This window comes from Anas platyrhynchos, chromosome 12 (genome assembly GCF_047663525.1).
Source record: "Anas platyrhynchos isolate ZD024472 breed Pekin duck chromosome 12, IASCAAS_PekinDuck_T2T, whole genome shotgun sequence".
Classification (NCBI taxonomy): domain Eukaryota; kingdom Metazoa; phylum Chordata; class Aves; order Anseriformes; family Anatidae; genus Anas; species Anas platyrhynchos.
In genome coordinates this window covers 17,838,869-17,856,055 of record NC_092598.1, presented here as the reverse complement: position 1 = coordinate 17,856,055, position 17,187 = coordinate 17,838,869, and the positions used below count along the sequence as shown (strand labels likewise).

The window sequence follows — 17,187 nt, the reverse complement described above, 5'->3', positions numbered from 1 at the left end:
CAGAGCTGGTGACCCACAGCGAACCTCCGAGGGTGCCCGCCTGGATGTGGCTGGGACCGCTCGTAGCAGGGCATGGGGAACTGCTGGGATGTTCTCCGCTCCATGATGGTCTGGGGTGCAAACCTTGGGGCTTTAGCAGCACTAAGGAGCGTCCAGCTCTCCTTGCAGAGCTCTGGCAAAGCCACCAGCAGATCGGACTACTGGCAACAGGGCAACGGAAGGTCCTGCATTGAGGAAAAGTACTTCAATGGGCCCGGCTATGATGTGAAGGACAGCTTCAGAACAGGCAAGTGCGTGACTCCAAAACCACCGCCACCACGTTTTCCCCGAATGGTTTATGCTGCCAGCCAACAAAGGCTCGGTCCCTCCTACTTCTCTTCTGCCCTGCCTGACCTGCAGCAACCTTTTTGGAGCCAAGGAGAGCCCTGTCCCCAGCCATCAGCTCCAGGGCTGAGCGCCTGGCGGCCTGCACAGCCAAACCGATGGTTAAACCAAAGCAGCAGCGTGTTGTGCTGCAAGTGATGAATCCGCACCAGGGGAAATTCCACGGCTACTGCTGGAGTTACAGCTGCAGTAATTACTGCAACTTTCTGCGAGGCTGAACCAGATGCCTCATCACACAGACCGTGGGGCCACAGGACCCGCAGGTTTGCTGCCATCCAGTTCTGGGTTACAATTGCTTAATTTTAAATTACGTGGATCTAAAGAGTTGTCAGCATTTGATACTTCCGTCAGAGTCGGTTGCTTCTTTAATGTCAAAGGCAGCATCACTCACAGTTAATGCGCAGGCAACTTGCCTTTTGCATGCAGAATCATCCCTTTCATCACAGGCACACACCGGCTCTATTTCAGTATGTAATCTTTCTGAATGAAAAAGGATGCGCAAATCTCACTAGTGGTTAATAAATACCAAGGTTACCATACAAAGTGAAATAAATATACAGAAAAGAGAAAACCGGCAAATTGTTTGAAGTCCTAAATGCTACACATATATCCACATAATTTATGCCTGTTTTCTTCTCAGTTGAATTGGGAAACCTGTGACCTCAGAGTGCCTTTATTTATTACATCTCAATTATTTCCATGGAAACGTGTACTGTGGCAATCTACTGGGTTGCCAGCTCCCTAGACCACAAAATGTATATGATGGACTTCTTAAAAGCAAAAGATACGTACGGGCATAAGAAAAGGAAGAAATTCTATATCCTGTAGACATATATACGAGTTGCCTCCTATTATTGAAAATTTCACCCGCATTCAGCCCCTTCCTTACATTCCCTATTAGTCAGCTCACGCTAAGACCTGTAATTTACAGCCAGTTTATACTGAAGCTGAAAACACGTTTTTTGTGCCTAGAGACTAGAGGAATATTTAGAATCTCGGAGAACCGGGCTTCACCCAGCTCCCTGTTGCAAAGACATTCTAGATATTTCTGCATCGCATGGAAAGCGTTTCTTGGCTGTGACTTGCAACTAAGTTACCTGCTTCAATTCCTAAAAACGCTCCTGGAAATAGCGACCTGCTCTACCTCAGAGTTAGGGATAAATTTTCGTTACGCAGCATCAATAGCCTGGGAAAGAGATCGCTGCCTGAAAAGTAACGAGGTAGAAAACAAACGAATAAATGTAAATATTGGATACCGTTATGTAACGAGGTGCCAGCGTTTATTAAGCGGGCTTGCAGCGTGCGTACGGTCTCACTGACGTACGGCCGCGTCCCCAGCGTTAGGCGTGACACTGAGGCACAGACACCCCAGGCTGCAGGGGCCTGCGGGCTCGGGGCGATCCCGTGCCCGGGAAAGTCGTGACCTGAGGCCTGGGCGGCCGCTGGCAGCCTGTGAGCCTTGAGCCTCCTCGTTTCCAGCCCCGTTATTTCAGCGCATCTCCTGGAGATCGCTCCGGCTCTGCCCTTTCTCCTTCCCTGCTGTGTGGGGGCCCCGCACCGCCCCGCACCACCACGCCAGGCGGCTGCCGCTCGGCGCAGGGCTGAGGGCGACGCCGGGTCGGGGGCAGCGAGTTGAGCTTGCTGCGTGCCGGCCCAGGGCTGGCTTCACCAGAACTTCGCAAACATTTGCAGCTGCTTCCCCGCGCCGTGCTACCTGCGGGTACCCCGCGAAGCACAGAAAATGGCCCCGCACTGAGGGGTCTCAGCGCCAGCCCGGCGCTCGTCTGGTCCAGGCGCGAGTTCCTCCACCACGAGCCGCTCCCGGGCTCTGCCTTCCTGGCGGGCACCGCGACCCCATTGTGCCTCCCAACAAAGCCCCGAGGGCGGACAAAGCCGCGGGGCCCCGGAGCGGCCTCCCCGCAGCGCCCCGGCCGGGCCCGGCCATTGTTCCCGCAGTCCCGGGCGGCTCCGCGGGGCTGCGGCCGCCGGGCTTCGTCCTTCGCCCCCCGCCCCCGCGCCGGGCACCGCCGCCAAACTTTTCCCTCTGCGGGCGGCGCCGCGGGGCTCCCGCTCCCCGGCCCCGCCACCCCGCCCCCGGCCTCCCGCAGCCCCCCGCGCCCCGCCCGCCCCCGCGGCCCCCGCGGCGCTGCCTCCCCTCCCGGCGGGGCCGGGGGCCGCCATTACGCGAGGGCGCCGCGGCCGCTGCCCCTCCGGGCGCCGCCCGGCCCGCCCCCGGCGCGGGGCGCGGAGCCCCCAAGATGGAGGCGGGCGGGCGGCGGCCCCCTCCCCGCCGCTCCCCTCCCGGCCGGCCGGGCCCCGGGGCGGGGGGGGATTCGCAATCCCCGCCAAGCCGGGCCCCGGCCCTGATTGGCCGCGCCGCGGAGGCTGGAGCGGCGGCGGCGGCGGCTGCCCGGGGCCGGGCGCGGTGCGGGGCGGTGCGGAGCGGAGCGGCGCGGGGCCGGGCGCTTACCTTTCACCGAGCGGGGCTTGGCTTGCTTCCTCCTGGACATGTCCGGGCGCCGCTGGCTCGTCCTCCCGGCCGCCGCGTCCTGCTCCGGCCCCTGCCTGCCCTGCCCTGGCCCTGCCTCGCGCCCCTCCAAACTTTCGCTCGGCTCCGCCGGGAGCAGCGGCGGCAGCGGGACCGCTCAGTGGGATCCCCCGCTCCCTTTGCCTGTTGCAATGCGGCAAGTCCAGCTGCTCTTTCCACCCCCTCGGGCACCTAGAGGTTCTCCCCCCGGGGGAAAAAAAAAAAAAAATAGAAAAAAAAAATCACAGGCGCAACAGTTGCAATTTCTTTTTTTTTTTTTTTTCCTTTTTTTCCTTTCCTCCCCTTCGATGTGCAAATAATGCCGAGCCCCTCCGCGCCCCCACCCGCCTTTTTGTTCTCTTTAAAGTTTGCAGGCGCCCTGCGGCTCTCAGTCCGGCTCGCACTTTCAGAATAATACAAAAAAGCCGTGCGGGGCTGCGGAGGGGAGGGGGGGGGGGGAGGAGAGGGAGGGCGCGGGGAGAATCGGCGGCTAAAAATAAGCCCGGCGACGGCCCCGACAATGCGAGGCGCTCCGGGGGTGCGCCCCGGCGGCGATTTTCCTAAATCCTCCCCGCGGCCGCGCTCGGCTCCCCCCCTCGGCTGCCGGCCGTGCCCGCGGGCTGCTCTCCTCTCCCTCTCGCTCTCCCTCTCGCTCTCCCTCGCCGCGTCCTCTACTGGGGCCGCGCTGCCCGGCGCGGTGCCCGCCGAGGGGCTGGGGGGGCTCCCGGCCGCCGGCCGCGCTCGCCGCCGCCTTCCCCTGCGCGCACGCACTTGGCGGCCCGGGCCGGGCGCCGCTTCGCATCGAGGCCGGGCCCGCTAGCTGCCTCCATGGGTCATCCGCTGCGAGGCGGCACCGCTCCTGCCTTCATCGCCGCTGCCGCTGCTGCCCTGGGTTTTTATTTTCTTTAGCTCTCGCCAGCCTCCCTCTCTTTTCTTTGTCCTGGCTCCTTTTCCTCCTCCCGATCTTGCTGCTGGGGCTGCAGTGCAGACACACATAATAAAGCCAGGCTTGGCTGGAAATGTAGCTGAGTCCCAGCAGGAGGATGTGAGGAGTGGAGTCCCGGCGGGGGAGCGCTCTGATCCCGTAGGGAGCCCCGCGCAGCCTGCGCCGATCAGACGGAGAGAGAGCCAACAGCACCGAGCCATGGACGGCCCGGGAAATACAGCGGCCGCCCGCAAAACCAGGACCCGCCGCCAGCGCGGACCGGACTCGGCGCCGCCGCCGCCCGCGGAGCCGCGCGGGGCCGGGGCAGCTGCGGGAGCCGCGGGGCGGGGGGGGGGGGGGCTCCGCCCGCGGCCGCTGCCGGGGCCGGGCCGGGCCGCGCCGGGCGAAGTTTGCCGGGGGAGCCGGAGGGGAGCCGGAGGGGCCCTGCCCACGCTCCGCGCCCGCGGAGGGCAGGAAGGGGCCGGGGGGCCGCGGGGAAGGCGGCCGGCGGCGGGGCTGCGGGGCTGCGGGGCTCCCCGGGAGATGCCGCCCTGCCCCGGCGCTCGCCCCGCCGGGCGCTCAGTGCGGCTCCGGCTGGGGCAGCCCCGCGGTGCGGGGACAGCGGGCACGGGGTGCCGGGGCTGCAGCCTGACCCCCCTAGGCCTGGCGCTGGGAAAGCGTCTGCCGGGGGGCTTTGTGTGGGTTCGGGGCTCTCTTTGGCTTTGTTTTTCTTTTTCTTTTCTTTTTCTTTTTTTTTTTTTTTTTTTTTTTTGCCCCCCACACCGAAAGAAACCCAAATAATTCCGGAGTGGGTTAGTTGTGTGATCCAGCAAATTCAGAATGTAAGTGTGAAGACGTCTGTTAGCACAGCGTTAAATTTCGATGGATGTGCAGTGGTGACTTTCTACTTTCTTAAGGTTTGTCAGAAACTGTTGGGCTTATTGTTATAATCAAGGTCTCCAGTTCCCTCCTACACTTACCACTCCACATTACCACCACAGACTGGACGTACAGTAACAAATGTTTCCTGTAACACCACTCTAATTAAGATACACTTCCTCTACATCACTGCACTAAGCATCATCCAATTCTGGGGTCAGGAAGGCTAACCCAGGAGAAAGAAGGATTTTAAAAGAGCATGTGGCCCCAGTTCTGACACCGATACAAAATGGGGATAAGTCTAGTCAGCAGAAACCCAGCATTACGAAAGCTGGTGTGGTACCTGTCTCTATAAAGACATAACCAGAGCTGACGGGGAAAAAAATGTGATGATATTTGTATCCTGAAAAAAAAAAAAAAAAAAAAAAAAAAACAGAATCGTTGGCAAATTTGGTCAACATGACCCTAGATTCATATCCGTTCAGCATCTGAGTTGGATCAGGAACTGAATTACTTCTGTTTCCTCGTCTTATTGGAGAGCCTTACTCCCCAGGCTATCAGATTGTTTCTGTTCTCTCACTGGCCCAATGAATATTTAATTATTCTTACAAAGCAGAACAGCTTCAGCAGGACAGATTCTCATCCAGAATGTGCCGGCAGTTGGGCACTCTCGGAGGAGTTCAGAGACCCACATTCAAATCCCTGTGCACTCAGGCAAAGAGGGGATTTCAACCTTAGTTGTACACGTTCCACTTGGCGAGTAATTCACAAGCCCCGTTACCGTCCTCAGTCCCTTTGCCATCCACAGCCCTGCCTCGAAATTCTCCATGCTTTTTTAAAAATATCTGTAAATGCCCCGATTAAAATGAAGTGTTTCTACAACTTCTTCCTTTTTTAAAAAGGAAAAAACCGCTAAGAAGCCTGTATGGTTTTGTTTTAAATGAATGAACAGAAGCATTTTTCACCTTCTCTCTTGCCAGAGGGCCAAAAAGAAGGTTTATTTGTGAGCGAGCCCCTACCTGGTTCGGAGCAGCTGCTGGCAAGGTGAGGAGCCCTGATCGGAGCATCCCGAGCCCCTCCACTGGAAGTGGTTCCAGTTCACTCTCACGTCTGTCGTCAGAGCCGCAGCACCCTTGGAACTGCTGCTGTCCATGCTGGGACCTCCTGAAAGCAGCCGGTTCATAGCTACAGAGAAAGAAAGTGGGAAAACAGGTTCCGAAGTTTAAAAAACTAAAGTGTAAATCCATCTTTAAGTATGGCACTCGTGTGTATAATTATTAATTCATCCCTCTCTATTATCTTCAAACCCAGAACACACAGCCTTCCTCTAGGCCCTGCTCTGTAAGCACATCTTTGTCCCGCAGAGTTTGTCAGCACGTGCCTAAGCGGTCTGCAGCCTGATTTTTGGATGTGCCAGTCCCGCGTGCATCCCCTCCAGACATATGTACGGGGAGCGGGTTCGCTTCCCCCGCCTTGTGGTCCTGCAGCAGCTCTTGAGCAAAGAAAGCCCAGAACCATGCTGTGGTGCCCAGAGGAATGCAGAGCTCACCCGTCTTTACGCTGTTCCCAGCACCAGAACTTAAAATCGTATCGTCACTCAAACAGGTACATTCCAAAACCACTAATAACAGGGGAAGGCTTCACAGACTTCATTAAAACATTGAAGGCAAATGACGCCAGCCTGTGTGCTAATTTAATGAAAATACATTTAATAATTCAATTTAAATATGGTAATTTAAGAGGGCAGTAAAAATACATTTTGATCCTACTATCAGTCTTGCTTCCTCACGGATGCCTTCCCTCTTTATTCCGGGAAGTTTAATGAAAGCACAGAAAGCGGAGCTGCTCTCTCTGGGAGAGAGCCGAGTACCTTCCCCGTCTCTGGCCAACTCCCGTGCTCGTTGGGGCAATTTGGATGTCACTTTCTGCTCTGAGAAACCCTCCTGGGGATGCTGCTGGTGAATATTATATATGATACCGCTGCCGGTGAGAGGAAACCCCTCCTGTGATGCGGGGAACCCCGAGCTCAGCACAACTTGTCCAAAGCCGGGGTTTGCTGGCGGTGGCCACTGACACCTTCCCAACACGCAGCCCCTCCGCCAATTCCCACCGGAGCCCAGCAAGGTGCCGCCATGCTCACACGCAGTCCAGGGGGACACGGTGTGTGTGCATGTGAGTTCTGAAGTTTGGTGACAGTTTCAGGAAGATGCTGCCCGCAGCACTAGCGAAAACCTGCCCTTTTCTCTTTGGAAGGCCCTTACACCGTGCCAGTGTCTCATGACATTATTCCACTCACACCTGGTGGAGAGCATCCAGAATATTGGCACTTTGGCTTAAGTTTTCTCAAAGCAATTATGTTTAAGACAGAGAGAACATCAGCTCAGGCAGCTCTGCCCTGGCAGTGGTATGGGAAACTGGTGGCAAGGCCACAGAGTGGGGCAATGCAGGCAGCACCCCCAGTATCTCTGCAGCATGGAGTTATTGGCATTCAGGACTGAGAGCAAAAACTTGCACATTTCTATATATAGGCATAATTATTTTAAAAGTCTGTCAGAATTAGCTTGAAATTACAACTTGCATAAAAATAGCACAGTTGTGTGAAAACAGAAATAAAAACTTCCTGAAAGCTGGGGTCTTCACGGAGGACCTTACTTCCTTAGTCCTGGAGTTAGGCACCCAATGGGCTGAGCCTGCTTCGAGAAACACAGCCCCGGTCAGGATTAAAACTTTCTAAAGTCGAAAAGAGGAATGTTTTCAACCCATAAAATGACACTGACCAAGCAGGCACCACAGGGAAAATCATCAGAATTGTGAAGCAGGGAATCAACCTTGAATTAAAGAACGTGTCTCACGTGTAGACATGAGATGCTCGCAACACCTAGGAGAAATGTGGCAAAATGCTAACACCCCCAGAAAAGCCAGACAGCGATCAGAAGGTTTACAGGAGAGATTGAGCAGAGCATGAAGGGACACCCATCTCTAGCCCCAGCGGGGCTCGGGGGGCAGGAGGCAGCCGGGCAGAGCCGAGGTGGGCGAGCACCTGAGCTCTCCATGGCAAAGGCAGCCAGGCACACGCAGGAAGCTGTTAAAGGCCTGGATTAGTTCTTAAAAAGAGATAATGTTTCCAAAACACATGGCACAATGCACTCATTCAGCTGAGAGTCAAATGTCACAGTGGATACAGCTGCAAGACAGTGTCGCTCTTTATTTACAGTAAAATATGTCAAATGGGGAACACAAAGGCATCGTCAGGGTAAACATGGGACCGGAGCACACAAAGGCAGGCGGCATCCACGGCGCATCAGACAACCCGAATAAAAGCCCCGACTACAATACCAGCCCAGTTTCTATGGTGTTTGCGAGTTAATGCCTCAGAACGTTTTACATAAATAAATAACTGGCATCCCCGCTTCAGTCACAGCAGAGGGCTGCCACGGCCTGAAATTCAGGCTACCGAGAGCGGCAGAGGCAGGAGCCAGGGGCGCTCCGGAGGGAGGACACGCACAGGGAGGAAAAGCTTCACCCCAAGGGCTGCTGGTGGGGCTGCGGGCAGGACCCAGCGCCAGTGTGCGTGCCGCTTTGTGCTTTGGCAACTTGCAGTAAAACAGGGGCAAGCTGTTGTCCACGAGAACTGAAAAACCACAGGGAAGTTACACTGCGAAACATCTTCCCATGTGCAGGATTATGCGTGCCACGTGTGCTGGCGTTACAACTCAGACATTTGTAATGATGCGGTGATTTCAAATTCCTTTTCACCAGTGTCTGGCACTCACCTCTATCAATCATTTTTCCTTCTATTAAAAAAGACACAGGACAGTCTAAAACCAAGACAGCGTAAGTGGCGCAGTTAGTGACACTTTCTGAAAAATACTATCATAGGCTGGCGCTGAATTTAGCTCAAATATCCCCAAATACCCATCTGTGGAGGAATCGCACATGCACACTCCTGCACAGCTCCAGGAAAACAATCATTACCGATAACAGTGCTAAAGATACCGGCCATGCAGCACCCTACAAACACAAACAGGTATTTTTCCCCTTCCATCGCTTGCTGAGCAAAGCGTTCATTTCAGCCTCTTCCCGTTACGTGCCCCGGGAAACGGTGTGGGAGTCAGGCAGAGGATCCGCGCTTCATGACACAATCGCCTTCAGGACCGAGGATTTTCCAGGCTCTACATCTGCCTTCTGAATGTTGCCATAAAAATAACTTACAGCCTTGGAACGTTACTTATCAACTTATGATGTTTACTGTTAAAAAATACCGTGTTTCTGTACTTTTAATCACAACTGGGAGAAAGGATTTCTCTGTCATCTACTTATTCTGGATCCCTTCCATTCCTGCTGGACGTGGGTCTGCAGTGCTTCCACAGGACTTGTCTGAAGGAAAAAAAAAAAAAAAAAGAAAGAAAAACTTCGCACCCTGGGTTCATGAGAAGGGCTGGAGCCCCCGCACACCGGGGTGTGGTGGGCTGCCTCCAGCTGCTGGCTCCTCTGGTCTTGGGCTATCCACTTCACCTCTCCCCATTTCTGTTTCCTCGTACACCAAACAACACCAGCAATCTTTGACCACGATCCTAAGCCTGCCAGCACCAGTCTGTCAGATGCTGCTATTCCTTCTTCAGAAAGCAGGCACCAAGCTGAGAGGCTGCCCCCCTGCACAAAACCCTTCTCGCCACCAAGAACATCTCTACCAAAGAAACCATCACCAAGGAGCTTTGGGCAACTCCTTGCAGTTAACCCCAGCAGTGCGAGGTCGATGCTCACCCCCACGCTACAACACATCCAGCTCTGAGCCGGCCCTGCCAGCAGTGTCCCCTCTGCTCCTGCGGTGGAGGAAAGATGGGCCCGAAGAGCAGCCTCGTGTTGCACCACGGGACGCGGGGACAGGCCGACAAACTGCTGCTGTCACCTCCTCTTGCAGCTCCTTCCCACGGCACCAGAGAAAAGAAAACTGAAACACAAATCAAATCCTACTCTGCAAAATTAATAGCTTCCACTTGCTTCGTTCCTGTGCCTGCTTTCCCTCTGCAATCACACGCGCAGGCACGGCGTGCGGCACGGTGCTACTGATGAACGAACCCCGCAGCTGCACAGGCAGCCCCCCAGGCAGTTTTGAAAGCAGCACTTTAAAGAAAGTTGGTTCTTTAGTATTAAGATATTTATGGTCCCCCCTCTGAACCGATGTGATAACGGCGATGAGCTTGTGGTGGGGAGCAGGTGGCAGTGTGAGAACACGCAGTTATTATCCTTGTGAAAAAGTTCTGTAGGAATTAATAGAAAATTATCTCCTTACTACTGAACGATGTCAGATGAAGGCAAAAACCCGGGGAAAAGATCTCGTTCTCTATTAAATTCAGTAAGATTCGTTAAGTAGTTTCCAAAGAATCAGCCCAAATTTTTACATATTTCTCTCCGTTTCATCCTTCTACAGGGTTTTTGGAAGGGTCACAGAACTCTTGCCTGTTATCAGCCCTGCTGGTGCCCTGTTTAAAATTGCGTGCTTGGCAGCATTTGCTCTTTTCTTGCTAGGGTTCCCTTCTAGCTATCAGTGATAACAGCTGGGCAAAACAGGAGGGGCCAGGGGATATTACGAGAGTGGGGTTTGTTTACATTTATTTAAGGGACTTTCCTTTACATCCTAAAGTACATTTTTAAATGCAGCAGCACAACTTTTCAAAACACATAATGCCCCTTAAAACAAGCGACCTGCTCTGTGTTTATTTCTACTCGCTTAACTTGCCGTGCTGCTCACAGTTTTTGCTGTGGCCTCCAAAGAGGCCCCAAAATCTCAAGACCCTGGCGCTTCCCAGAGGCAGACACCGAGCTCGGGCCCACGCGGTGCTCAGGGCAGTGCTGCTGCGTGGGGCCCAGCCCGTGCTGCGGGGTGGCGCTGGGCTTTGTGCCCTTGCTCCACAGCTCGGCACCACCACAGGTGTCCTCGCACACCAGCGAGGCCCAGCACAGCAGGGCCAAGCACTGAATGAGGCCAGCCCGAAGGCCATCTCACTCCCCCCAGGGCTCGCTTTGGCTGGCGAAGGCAGCCTGGCCCAGCACAGCCTCCGGCCTGTCAGCCGCCTCCGTGAGGGAGCAGCACGACGTGACCAACTGGCGTCTCTTCTGGAGAGGGAGAAGCACACCCCGGTGAGGAGACGCCGCGGGACGGGAGCCCACTGCTTTGCTGCTTTCGTGCCCGCCAGGGCAGCGCGGGGGGGCTCCGGGGGCAGCGCAGCGGGGGGCAGCCGGAGGGGCACGAATTCCTGCCGGCCCGGCGGGTCATGGCAACGGGAGCTGGGGGAGGAAAATGAAGCAGCGGGAGCTGTGAGAAAGCGGCGGCACGGCGGGGGGGAAGAGGAGGGCGGGAGGGGAGCACGCAGCGCTGGCAGCTCTGGCTGGCAGCCGGCGGCAGGGAGCAGCGGCCCCGCTGACGGGAGCACCGCGCCATCCGCGCACCCAGCGCCCTGACTCACGCCAGCCACAGCAGCCCCTCACCCCCGAGTGAGGCGCAGCCTGCTCCGAGCACAAAGGGGTTCAGGGATTCAAGCAGCACACGTGGGCTCTGGGTTTGCGGCCCCCAAACGCTCCCAGCGCGTTCCCAACAAAAGCCGGCGAGGCCGGGAGCCCGTGGCACCAGCCCCCAGGGCCGGGGCGCTCTCTGTGCCCACGCTGGCACGAGCCCAGCTGCCCCGTGGGCACACACGTCTGGGTTGAACCACACCAGCCAGCAACAGCAGAGCGATGCGAGGTTTCCTCAAGCCCCTTTTTCCAGAGTGCCACGTGAGCCTGGCTAAGCGAGGGCTGGCTCCTCCTGGTGCCGCACAGGCCAGCCAGGCCCCGGGGAAGTTTTGTTCACGCCGAGGATCCCACCTGGGCTCTGCGAGGCGCTGCCCCCGTGCCTGGCACACGCAGCAGGCACCGCGCTGCTGCTCCCCGCTGAGGCCAGGCTGGCTCAGCACTGAGCTCCCGTCGACCTCCCGTGGAAATGAACCCCAGTGAGCTCAGGCCTCTTCCTTAGCAGATTGGGAGCTGCACAGATGCGGTGCCAGTTTCCTTTTTTTCACACACTTTCCTACTTGGAGCCATGACCACGGTCCTCTCCTAAGAAGAAAAAATGGTAAGGACCCGGTAAGAGCCGCAGAAGATGGCTCCATCACAGGGAGCCTCCAGAAGCACCACCTGCATTTCAGCCCTGCCTTTCAGCAGCCACACGCCTCACGGTGCTCTCAGCCCCAGGAACAGGCCCGGCCCCGCTGCCCCCAGCCCCCAGGGGCCGTGCGGTGCCCCAGATGCTGCCCTTCCTTCACAGCCACCTCCCCTCCGAGCTGGGGCGCAGGCTGCCAGAGCCACAGCTGCGGCAGGGGTAAGAGGAGGCAGAAGCTGCCCCAGGCAGCTGGTGGCAGAGCCGGCCGCAGCATCGCCCCTCCTGCCCCTGCTCCAGGGCCGCCCTTCCCTGCCCAGGGCACCACCCGCAGCGCCAGAACTGCATGGGGGAGCCTCAGCCGGAGAGCCGCAGGGTGAAGAAGGGGAGCTGTGTAGAAGCAGGTATTCTTACATCAGTCTGCTTTACCGAAAGTCCCACCCGCTGCGAGAGGAGAAAAAGAGCCCTGGGGGCGATTCGGCCACATGCTGATGCAGGCCGAGGTGCTGAGCGAGAGCGGGCCTGGGCCCGACGTGGGCGCTGGGGAGGAGGCACGCGTCCACGCTAACCCCGCCAGGGGCAGAGGGGCAAGTGGCATGCACACCTGGAACAGGACCACAAAGTTCTGTGCACCCTGCCCTCACTTTTAAAGCTTTTCCTCTGATTCTTTCCCAGTCCCAGTATCTGCAGGTACACTGGGATACACTGACAATGTTGCAGCCCCAGTGGGGTCCCCCCACAGGGTGGCCCCGAGGAGGTGCGGGTCCCTCCAGGCTGCGGTGACAAACTGAGTGTCCCCAATGAGCACAAGAGCTTGCGATGGGCAGAAACACGGCTGAAAATGGTGGAGGCACCTGGGCACCAACAGAAACTCACACGTGGAAAGGGCTGGCAAAGAGTGAGTTACTCCGTGTTGCAAGTCAAAATAAACCTGACCCTTCAGAGGGCCCCAGCCCATTACTCTTGTGCAAATTACATGTGCGTCCTCTGGTGCATACATCCACAGCCACAAACACGGAACATGAGAGGGACAGAGAAAGAGAAACCTTGCTGAACAAGGGGGTTACACACTGTAGGAATGCAGGCGTGTGTGATCTGCGTTATTTCTTTGCTCAAGGCCACCTAGCAACAGCGCATAGGTTAATCCTCCACAGACCGAGCAGACAGCATCAGCCAACAGGAAAACAAAACATCCCTGCCAGAAAAAATCAGAACAAGAATTTCCCATTTGTGAGAGGGTTGTAGAAACAGGTATACACGGCACTCCTGCAAAAGGCAGATTTCCTTGTAAATGGAGTTATTGTCCACCTCGTTATTAAAAATACAAAAAGAGCTTCACAACCTTTCCAGCACACCCCGCTGGGAGCTGCGGGAGCCCTGCCCCGCAGGGAGCTGGGGGCTGAGCCATGCCGTGCCCGAGGCTGGTTGCTGTCTCTGCTGCCGTGCCCTCTGGAGCCGTGCCCCTCTGCCAGGGCCCGCAGCACCTGCAAGGGCAGGGGCAGGTTTCCACGAGCAGCAGCTGGACGTTAACACAGGCCGATGCCTTCTTCAAGCCACCATTCACAGAGGCTTGGTCCCCCCATGGCGATCATCTTTGTATTTAAGCTCTGGGACATCGGGCCAAGCAGTTTGTCCTAGCTCAAAGGGCATCCCCACAACACCAGCACAGCACCCCGTGCTTGTCCCAGCTCCCCGCTCCCGTGCTAGCACGGGGTGCACCAAGAGCCAGCTCTCCACGGCATCACTTCGTTCCCTGTTTGATGCCTTCCCAGAGCTCTCCCCATTGACACAGGCTGGTAGCCAGCCCTGCGAACTTGTCAGTGACCGCCTTCTGTGGCCGCTCCCTTCCTGCAGCTCACCAACAGATGGTAGCAGCACCGCTGCTGTCACGCTGGTGCTGGCGGCAGGAGGGGACTGCTCCAAAACTCTCCCTGGGTGCGGAGAAGCCTCCCTCGCCTGACCCCGACCCCACACCCCCAGTGCCCCCTCGCAGACCGGAGTGTCTCCCAGCACGGTGCACTCAACGCGAGGCTCTGGCAGGAGCAGGAGCAGGAGCAGGAGCAGGGCTGCAGCTTGGTGCAGCCGGGGGGATGCTGCCGGCACCGAGGGGCTCGCTGCCTCCTCCTGCCTGGCGAGGTGTGCCCAGCGGGGTGGCACGCACCGGCTTCAGGACCTGCTCCACGGCTGCACCACAGACACACACCAGCTCTGCTGTGGGGCTTCCCCCGACTCTGCAAAGTGCTCGGGGGCTTGCAAGTGTCCCACTGCAAGGAATAACACCATTAACAGAAACGCATCTACCTCTGATTAAAACAGAGCCCGTTGTGCATGGCAGAACCGGCCACATTGCTGCTTCTCCGATCACAGGCAGGCCTTTCCTAGCGCCATGCAATTCCTCTCCAAATCGCAGCAATACAGCAGGATTCCTTGCAGCTGCTCACAAGTCTTTGGAGGCTGCCATTACACTTCACCTTTTTAATGCTTTATGTATTACAGCTTTATTTTCACCTAAGGCTGTGATCCTAAGCTTCCTCGCAGCCTTATCTACAACTCGTATTTCAAAGCTTAATTTTCCTGCCCCCAAACGTAGAATAAAATAGCTTGCAAAAACAGCTGCGAGGAAGCTGCAAGTCCTGTGCTTTCCCAGCCCATCTCCATAGGTCCTGTACAGGTGCTATTCCTCACGGAGCCAGAAACTTCCTGGAGAAGTGCTGTAGCTAGAAGATATTTCTTGACCCGGCGTAACACTCTGTCCACCCTGGCTGGTGGAGAGGTTATGAAATTTTAATTGGTCTGAGAGCAAGATATCACTATAATTGGAGCCCAAGTGTCTCTGCGAGCCCCGAGCTTGCACTTGCTGGAAATCCTCAGCCCCCGGCAGCGGCCCCAGTGCCCGACCGTGCCCGTGTGGCTGTGCAGAGGCAGCGCGTGCCCTCCCCTCTGCTTGCCTCACAGCCACCGGCTCCCTTCTGCAACAAAAGGTTTCGCAAAGGAAGGATGCTCGGGCCCCTCTGGGCTTCCACCTCCCCGCAGTGCAGCCCACAGCAGGGACAAGGGGAACGCCCCAGCCCTTGGGTGCAGACGGTGTTTGTCACCCAGGAGCGGTCGGGGCAGAGCTGGCAGTGCTCTCTTGCCCTCCGAGCTGTGGTTGTCCTCCCCGTGGTGTGCTCCCCGTATGCTCCATGGGGACACACAGCAAGCGCTGCCTCCCTCCGCCTCTGGGAGCAGGTAGGGGCTGTCGGATGGAGACAGGCACTGGAGCAATGCAGACCCAGATCCCAGCCCCGCATTACCCCACCTCCAAGCCTGCCAGCTCACCACGGAGCCCACGGCAGCCCCAGCAGGGCCACACTCCAAAGTTCATGCCCAGCTTACCCTTGCTTCCACACACAGTGCTTAAGTCTCTGCCAGGCGTGGTCAGGGAGCTTTCCACGCCTGGCACACACAAAGCAAGGTCTCCGTTTTACTAGCAAGCCCACGGTGAAGAACCGCCAGGAAAACAGGGCTACAGCACAACAGCCTGCAGGCTCACAGAGGTTGTCTCTAGCCGGAGGCCAGCACAAACCTCCCTCGCATAACCCAGGCTTACCCAAGGTGGGCCTGGAAAGTGGCTGTTGGGGAAATTTGTTCTTTAAGCCAAGGTGAGGTTCAAGAGAGCCACGCTGCCCAGCCCCAGGGGTCTCCGTAGCACAGCATCGCTGCCCGGCACGCGCTGCTCCTGGGATGGGCTCCCCATGGGGTGGCTCTGAAAACACCGCCAGGCTGTGGGGTCGCTCTTTGTTGGGAGGAGAGGAATGGTTCTGGAAATGTAATAAGGAACCAAAGATGCAGATGGACAACTTAAAGCGGCTGGGTAGAGGCATCCCAGGGCACACCTGAGCACGCTCTCTGCTGCCATTTGCTGTGTCAAAACCTCCGCACGAGTCCCTGGCCCCAGTTAACAGCAATGGTGAACCTGGGCTGGTCTGCGGGCAGGCTGTGCTGGAGCACACACAGGGACAAGCACAACATTTTACTTGGTTTATGCTCCCTCAGCACTGGGATTGCTCAACAGAAAACACAATCACAAGTAGATCAATACAGCACTCATCGAGGTGGCGCTGGGAACAGCGTGCCTGACCCCAGGGACGCCCTGTCCCACCTCGCTCCATCCCCTCCCCTCAGGCCATGCCTGCCCACCGCAGCCGGGAGGCAACAAAGCAGCCGGGACTGAAAACCCCTGGCATCGGCAGAGGGGTTTCAGCCGCACCAAGCATCTTGCAAAACACGCCGAACTCAATTACTGTAGCCTTCATGTCTGGATTCATTAAGAACCAGGCTGCTTTATGATCTTATAATCACGTTGTAGGATACTGACTGCATTAACTTCTCTCTTTTGCGAGAAAATTAATGAAAGGAAGATTCAAGTCAGTCCATATTGAGTGAGAACGGAGGGAAACCCAGACGAAGCTCGGCAGGCAGCGTGCAGGGATGGGATGGGATGGTGCGGGGCCTTCCCTGCCTGAACAACCCAGGGCTGCTGGCAGGCAGCACCAGCACCAGCCCTGCTTAGTGTAACTCCACTAGGGCCCTGCGGCTGCTTACCCACTGCAGAGCTCTGCGCGTCCCGGAGAATTAAGGGCTGAAGGGTCGTTACTGGGACAAGGAGAGCACGAACTTTTGCAAAAGGCCTCATTGATCGGCACCATGTCTTGACCTAAAAGAGAAACTCTACGGAGGCCTGATAGGAAGCTGATTCCTGCTGGGGTTTATAGCTATTAAGTACTATCATTATTGATTTCAGCTCATTATTTTCCTTTATTAAAAAAAAAAAAAAAAGGAAATACAGAGAAGTTCAATGGGTTTTCCATCAGCCTGTCTCTGGGTAAGGCTATTCATATTGCAAGGCAAAACAGAGTTGCACATGCAGATGCTATTAATACTTCCTTTCTAATTAAATTCCACAAGAAATTGTGCAGGATATTTCTGTCCCCATACTCATTCTAGTCCCATCATCTCCTGATTAACCACACTCACGCACTAGGAATTAAGGTGTGACCTCTAACTTTTTTTGAGGGAGATGTGCTGGTTTTAATATTAACAGCTCCATCCTTCCACCGTTCCTTGAGCAGGGCTGGGAGGAGAAATATAATTACACACTATGGGGGTATAATTCATGCATTACAGGTGACATGACAACGATAGGTAGCGAAACGTAACAGCACAACAGCTTGCCCGGCACTCTCATGGACTGCTGGCACCCTCCAGCCCCACCACAAACCAGCCCCGGGAGTGAGGGCAGTACCAGCACACACCCCACAGACCCCCAAAGGGCACCAGTCCGTGAGCAGGCTGCTT

The 17,187-nt window shown here is 56.5% G+C and overlaps 1 protein-coding gene and 1 long non-coding RNA gene across 6 annotated transcripts in view; both read right to left on the bottom strand.

The window, feature by feature from the left end:
• ZNF423 (zinc finger protein 423) overlaps nt 1-4,166 on the bottom strand; it is a 209,438-nt gene extending 205,272 nt beyond the window's left edge. For 2 of the 4 annotated variants that reach the window (XM_027467192.3, XM_072043759.1), the window contains exon 1: nt 2,855-4,166. In XM_027467192.3, the coding sequence (XP_027322993.2) occupies nt 2,855-2,894 (40 nt within the window). In that variant the 5' untranslated portion in view covers nt 2,895-4,166. Of the gene's footprint in view, nt 1-2,568; nt 2,634-2,854 lie in introns of those variants that run through there. The other 2 variants (XM_072043760.1, XM_072043763.1) reach the window with 2 other exon arrangements.
• Nucleotides 4,167-5,752: 1,586 nt separating this feature from the next.
• LOC106020400 (uncharacterized) overlaps nt 5,753-17,187 on the bottom strand; it is a 39,114-nt gene continuing 27,679 nt past the window's right edge. Inside the window, exon 5 of one of the 2 annotated variants that reach the window (XR_011812226.1) lies at nt 5,753-5,900. This is a non-coding gene — a long non-coding RNA (uncharacterized lncRNA). Of the gene's footprint in view, nt 5,901-7,909; nt 9,093-17,187 lie in introns of those variants that run through there. The other variant, XR_005268824.2, reaches the window with a different exon arrangement.